The sequence below is a fragment of the Trachinotus anak genome, unplaced genomic scaffold (assembly GCF_046630095.1).
Source record: "Trachinotus anak isolate AG129_WGS33_773 ecotype Australia unplaced genomic scaffold, CSIRO_AGI_Tana_v1 ptg000008l, whole genome shotgun sequence".
Lineage (NCBI taxonomy): Eukaryota > Metazoa > Chordata > Actinopteri > Carangiformes > Carangidae > Trachinotus > Trachinotus anak.
This window is the reverse complement of record NW_027273859.1, coordinates 19573831-19581149: the sequence shown is the minus strand read 5'-3', so window position 1 is coordinate 19581149 and position 7319 is coordinate 19573831. Positions and strand designations below refer to the sequence as shown.

At 36.7% G+C, this 7319-nt stretch overlaps 1 protein-coding gene across 2 annotated transcripts; it reads right to left on the bottom strand.

The window, feature by feature from the left end:
• Positions 1-45: 45 nt before the first annotated feature.
• Positions 46-6389, bottom strand: LOC139624300 (gamma-glutamyl hydrolase). 2 transcript variants are annotated; one of them, XM_071483329.1, is made up of 10 exons: positions 5111-6389; positions 4950-5008; positions 4686-4800; positions 4249-4299; positions 4050-4134; positions 3280-3418; positions 2799-2905; positions 2204-2297; positions 1949-2086; positions 46-465 (listed from the first exon to the last, which is right to left on the bottom strand). In XM_071483329.1, exons 2-10 carry the CDS (start codon positions 4996-4998, stop codon positions 347-349), a joined length of 897 nt encoding a protein of 298 aa, XP_071339430.1. In that variant the 5' UTR covers positions 4999-5008; positions 5111-6389; the 3' UTR covers positions 46-346. The 2 variants fall into 2 exon arrangements, with proteins under 2 accessions (XP_071339430.1, XP_071339429.1); XM_071483328.1 differs by having other exon boundaries at positions 4950-6389.
• Positions 6390-7319: the final 930 nt, after the last annotated feature.

The window sequence follows — 7319 nt, the reverse complement described above, 5'->3', positions numbered from 1 at the left end:
AAGTGAAGAAACTCAATCTGCTGAGAAAAATGGTGAAATAGACAGTTTTGTCAAATTCTTTATTTCTTTATTGGCCTTAAAGTAGTCAATTTTATAACAACAGAGTGAAAAAAACACCAGTGCAGAAACCTCTCCTCAGTGTAATAAAAATGCAAAAAAAAATGTCTGAGTCAGCACACACATGGCTGAAATCAAACTATCGGTTTTGAGGCCTATCTCTGATTAAAACCAGCAGACTTTCTGTCTGCAGTTCTGGGCTCAAGTGTTGTGTTGCACAATAAAGTGTATATAAAGCGCTGGTTTGTACATGCACAGGGTGACACACAAAGTCAGCCACTGGAGGATCTCAGAAGAAATAGACCTGCTCGTATCCTGTGAAGTTTCCGGCATAGATAGGCGTGTAGCTGTAAATGAGTGTTGAGGCCTCTTCTTCGGGATTGTCAAACTGATGTAAACTTCTTCTTCCTAAAAAAACCAGAGGTGAGATGCATGTGAATAGAACAAAAAAAGAATAGCTCTCCATGGGGAAATTTGGGAGAATGGGCTATACAATAGAAGGGACAGAATTAAAATCTCCTTGGGTCTCTGGATGTTGAATCTCAGTGGGGTGGGCTATATGGATAAAATACTCTATCACTGTATATGTAATTTTATTGTTGTGGACATTCTGGAAAATCGGCTGAGAATCAGTTTATAGATACAATAACCATACATTTATGTCTTTCTTTGGTTAATCCAGTGAAATAAATCCCTTATAAATCAAGGTACTGCATCACATTGATGCAATAATTATATAAAAATAATTTATTTCCATAAAGCAATCCTACCCATTGAATGCAATATTTCCCACCAGAGATACATATTGAGGGTTTAGCTTTCTCGTCATACATGGCTCAGCAAAATCTCTGATCACATATAAACACAAATATACTGCATATTAGAGGTGTCATGATGTACAGGTATTGACTAATAACCTAGATATTTAATAAATAAAATATTAATATTGTGTTCATAATACATACTGCATATGATAATATTGGTGATGGCAGACGTTAGGCCTTGAGTAGTTTAAGTGTAATTCTTCTTTTTGAACTCGTATTTGATTCATTTGAGACAAAATCCAAAATAAACAATGCGATTATATCATTATTGTGGATTCTTTATGCCATGATAATCAACCGTGTATTTGTGATACAACGGGATATCTTGACAGCCCTACTGCATATATATAGTCAGCCTGTAACACTGCATATTGTACAACTATTCTTTCTCTTTTTAAACACACACTGACAAAAGGGCACAATCTGTATAAAGTAAGTAGTGTGCTGTTGGGTTGACAAATGGGGCTTTTCTAATCAGACTTTATTTTTCTTTGCATATGCAAGGATCTGATGGCACGCTGGGCCCCTGGATATGCCCAGCCAACCCTAATATGATATGTTGTTTTAGGTTAAGTTAAATATGCATGAGTTTATACATCGGTCAGCACCTGTCAGATTTAATTTACTATAACATGTTTACAGTTATTTTAAATATCATATGTTTTCAACACTTGTCCACACTAGGGTTGGTCAGCATGGATAAAGCTTCATTTGTGTAACTTTTACTGCTATATAAATATAGTTGTGATAATGTAAGCTAAATGGAAATTCAATTAAGAATTTTTCATGAATTAAATAAGTTGTGAATGTCCATTTGTGGCTATTGCAGTGGGAAAAAAAATCTGAAAGAAATAAAGGAACCTACTCACACTGATGCAAAACTCTGTAACTGTTAATAGCAATGGTCTGATACAACCACAGATATTATGGGGAAAGCAGTCTCAGTATCAATAGTATGACAAAATCTCTGACACTTTATATTGTCTCTCAGTATATATCATCATATCCTACAACCTAAATACCTAATGGTACTGGTTATTATTGATAATGTGTGTTTGTCATCATACCTTCATTGACAAAAAACTCAGCCAGTAGAGATGATAACTGAATAGCGTGAGGGGAGTGAGGAAAGTTCATCTTTCTGTCCCACTGAAAACGATTCACCTCCGGGTGCCACTGTACTCCATAGAACGGATATCTCTTACCTGGAATGAAGGAAGAAACAAAACAATGTGCATATTATTGCTATTGTCATGTTAATCCAACTCTGTTACAGAGCAATGACTAAATTTGTCAAATAAATTGGAAAATAATCTGATAACCTTCAATGGTTGAGATGAAGTGGGCTCCATTTTCAGCAATGTTTGTAGACAAGACGGTGAAGAAATTCTGCAGCTTCTCATTTTCTTGGAAGGTCTGTAAGAACATTTATCTTATTAGTCTTGGTTAATATTCATGTATTACCTTTTAATATTATTTTAATACCCTTTTGTATATTATTCTAGATTTTTAAGGTTACTTATCTATGAAAAGCATTTGTTCATCTGTTCCTTTAATGCTCCAATATTTTGTTTTCCTCTGTGTGGGATCTTATCTATCTTATCTTAAGCACATGAACAAATCAGTTTGCTAGGGAACCCCAGGACAAGAATACCCATCTTTTTTGGAAGGAAGTAACTCCAATTAACCCATAATTAACCATATAGTTTGCAGTTATACTGAATGAATACTAAATCTGCACAATGCTTGTGGATAGATTTATATTTGTACTGTCCTGACTAACCCCAGAAAACACATTTCACATGCTTAAACCACACTGAGTGTCTCTAAGTTCATTTCTCAGCACAAAAATAAGGCCAAACCCAAACTGGGGAAGTGAAAGACACTGTACAGTGATACTCAAGGGATTTACTCTACCTCTACTGTAAGTCCATAGTGGTGAAAATTGCCAGTAAGAGGTTCTTGGGTCAAAGTCTTCATAAGCTCGGCTGGGAAACTCCGAAACATCCTACTGGAGTGGGCTTCTGCAGGGGAAAAGGTATTGAAGTAAGAAAATGGACTTTATATACTGTATATAAAAAAACAACCATCCTTAAAAGATATGGTTTCATGAGGCAGTGGCTTTATGGCAAGATGCAAATACAGAAATGATTTGGTGATAGTCAGAGTCTGACTTTGTGGCCAAAAAACACCCTCTGATTGGTAACTTGACTATACTGACACTAAGTGGTATAATTCAGCACATGCAGTTTACCAGAAAGTGTTGCCAAACAAAGGAAAAGTTCACTTTGAATCTATTTAAAACACTTTTTCTTAATTCAAAATGTAAATCAAGGCTGTTCATTAATTTAAAAAAGACAAACATAAAGACATCAACAATAATGCAGTAAGCTATAACCTCTGGTTAGGTTGAGGGGCATTGCTATGTTCTCAGCTGTGGTGTTTGCCAGCAGATTTTCACCAGCCACCAGTACAGTCAGTAGCTGCATGCCCATGCATGTACCCCAGATGGGGAAGAAGTCTCCTGCATCGTTGGCCTGGAATAGACACAAAGAATTTTTACTTTAATGTGTCTGAAACAATTATGTGTGGCATCTCAACAATAAACAATATTAGATTCCTCAGAAATTTCCTGGAAAGAACTATGCGCTTTGGTAGTTACTGGAAATATTGAGACAAGGTTCTGTTATTTCAGTTGTTTTATTTAGTTGTTTTGAATTTATAAGCAGCTGTTGACTTCCTGAGGAATTTCCATTTCCATTCCAGTCCTCAATGGAAAGACCAATTCCTTCCAGTGCATTAAATTACTGATGGATTAATGATATTAAAAGGTATTTTAATATGGGAGCTGGTTAAACAATTCCACATACTGTCAGTTGTGTAAACCTCAGTATGATGTATATGATTACTGTACATTTTTCCAGCAAAATCTAAGAATGCAAAGCGAGAACAATAGTAGCAATCATTTAAACGTAATGGAGTAAAGATTTTACCTATTTATTCTGAAATGCTGTGAGGTAAAAAAAAAAAAAAATCCTACTTAGGCAGAAAACCTGTGTATATTAATTCTTGTTTCTTTCTATTTAAATTTTCTTAAAAAACAGATAATAATAATAATAATAAATCGTTTTAAAAGATACATAGATTTTAAGACAGGGAAGAACAAACCGTCAGAGCAAGTCTGTAAAAGATCTTCGCCACCCTGGCATAGTCTGATCTCTCCAAATCTACAGCTCCGCCGATGAAAAGCAGGCTAAAGAGACATCGCACAGTTAGAGCAGTGAAGGAACATGTATTCATACATGTATTTTCCCTCTGAAACTGAACTGAACTTCCAACACATTTATTGTCATATACTGTGGCTCACCCATTTATCTTCTTGAAGATATTTTCATATTCAGCAGCAGTAAGAGTCAACCTGCAAGCGTAAACGAAAAAAAAAACACATTGCTCACTAACGATATTATTGGACATTTTTTGACAGCACAAAAGTAGATATGACAGGAAACCGAGTGACAGAAAATCAACTTCTCCTTTTTCAACAATAGCAGCAAGTTTCATCAGTGACATTACAGCAACTATGAAATACAGCACCTAAGTAATGTGATTTGTGGCTTTATACAGACAGGCTTCCCCCTTAAATAAACTCATATTAGTTTAATATCACTATCTGAAGTAACTATGTACATTTTTATTCTGCAGATTTGCACACTGGAAGTACAGTTATATTCACATGAATGCTAAAGTACTTCTCTACTGTTGCAAACACCACAACACGCCAAGACCATAGAGGACTCAACCCACCTGATAGGCATCACTCTGCTGCCCCCAGACTCAATATATTTCACATAGGACGCAGGTATGTAGGTACTCCCAAATGGTTTCATGTCATCATCTGAAACTATTTGAGTCAAAATTCCTGTGGGACATAAATACAGCAGCTGCAAATACACACTGAAAAAAGATTCAACAGTCATATAGCTACAGTGTCATTTGCTTCATTTTTTTATCACCTAAACTTCTTTTTATCTCCAGCAACATTCAGTCCTGATAGTACAGTTCACTTACCGATCACAGGCCTGTCATTCACAGCCTCCTCGTTGAGTGTAGTCGGCATAGCTCTGCTGCTACAGACAAAAAATAAGCATGCAAATGCTGAAAATGCCACGTTGGACATATTTTCACCTCAATTTCCACTGATTTGTCAAGTTTTAATTCAGCAAACAAACCTATGAAGCTATTGGAGAGCAGTGACTTATGAAAGAGCTGCAGCAGACTTATATATGCTATCGTAGAAGAGGATATAGTCAGTACAGGGAAGTTAGGAATGTCCAGATTTCCATGTGATGACTCCTGTACAGCAAATACCAGTTAGGCCAGTTGACTGCTGAGGTAAACATAAATTTTCTGCTGACAGCACGGACTTTTTGGTGAAATTTTGATCATTTAGTGTGCAGGAAACAATGCAACTTCATGGATCAGGGTTGGATTTTGCAATAATGGCAAAATAAATAGCTTGAGAGCATTTAACAGCTCTTGGTTCACACAGCAGACTTGGGTTCAAATTGCTGTCAAACAAGTTTCCGTGTGAAAATGAAAGTAGTTTCTATTTAAAGGATTTTAAAGATAGAAGTATGTACTGCAGAGGTGTGCACAGACACCAAAAGGAAAAAGAGACTCCTATAACATTGGGGTTATCACTTCAAGAGTTTCTGTCCTAAGTAAATGAATAAAGTAATGAGCCTTTTTCCCAATAATGCTGACCTTTTTGCAAAGCTGCTTTCATTTTGAATATCATCAGATTTGTATTCTTATAGGGAAGCAAAATCACATCTGACTTTTTTTCAGTACTAAAAACGTGCTGAAAGCAATGCAATTATTGTGATAGATAAAGTTTCGGCATAGATTGAGTAACAGGAGTAGCAAATGTCTGAGCAACAACTGAGCAAACTTCAGCCAGTGATAAAGACTATGAGATGTGGTTAAAGGCTAATAAGTGGACCTTGAATTAATTATATAAACATAATTTTAAAATATGATTTTTTTGTTAAAGAGTCTTATGGAGAAGGTACAATTACTTGTTCATTCATTTACTGCTTACAAGCAAATAAGTCAAACCAAGACAAATCTTTGAGAAACAATAACTTGACATTTTGATAATAAGAAGCTACAAACACCAGTCTGTCTGTCCCAGGTTGATGTTGTGGTTTCAAGTATATGCCCAGTGAAAGCAATCACTAAACACAGAAGAAGAAGCACAACAGTGTTAAGTTACCCTGTATACATAATACCTAGCAAAAAAAAAAATCCAGCCACAACCATTAGCCCACAGTAGAATTGGCGTGATACAATACGCCAGCTGCTAATAGCGACATTTCCCGAAGAAACTCATAATAATAGAAACAGCAAGTTAGCTGTCATAGCTACTGTAGCTGGTCACCAATGAAAACAGACATGTTATATCATGTAGGCTAGCCATGAGGTTACTTAAATGTTGAGGAAAAGAAAAGCCAGTTCCAGGCTGGAGCCCTTTAGCAGTTTGTAGGGTTCACCTCTCGGTAAAGCCAGATCAGCATTTGCTCTATGGTTCGGACTGGGAAAGGAATTCAGCCTTGGACTTATCTGCTGGGGCAAGGTGCACAGATGACATTGATGGAGCCAGTAGAGACACTGACGGAGCCTGTAAAAACTTTATTTTGGTGTTTTGACGGTCCACCAGCCAACTGGGAATTGAGCCGGTAGTCCCCATGGTTAGTCCACCTATGCACTAGTCTTATCTCGCTCTTAGTTGGAAGCCTTTTTAGCCAAAAACGTGGTTTCTTCAGTGAAGGAAATTTTGGAAGGTCACTCACCTGAACCCTGCACGTGGCACTGTGCCATCTCACATGTGGGAATTCCCTGTGTTTATAAATGTGGGGAGGGCCAACAGTTTAACAGGAGGGACTCGCATGAAGACATACATGTAAAAAACGTGTGCACTGCCAGACCAGATACCAAAACCACAAACAGAGAAACTCAGATTACAACATGTACACTGGGGGTGTGAGTTTGTTCCCTGCTCAGGACATCATTGCTACACTATATCTTTACACAGAAAATTGTCGTTTGCTGCTAAATTATTGTTTAAAATCTTGTTTACAAAACCTTTCACTAATACTTTTGTACTTTTACTCAACTTAAATTTTGACTGCGTGGCTTTTACTTGTAACAAAGTATTTCTGTGGTGCTGGTATTTCTACTTGAGTAAAAGAGTATCACTGAGTATCTCTTCCACCACTGATAACTTGAATCAGCGTCAATGTGCATTTAGTTATTTGTGGTCACCGTCCAGTTACTCTAATGATTGTGCAACATTTCAGCCCTTCATCTTTCTATTCTTTTTTTTCAGATCTAGTCCTTCATCTATTAAATACACAATATTGCTGCAAGCTTTTCTAC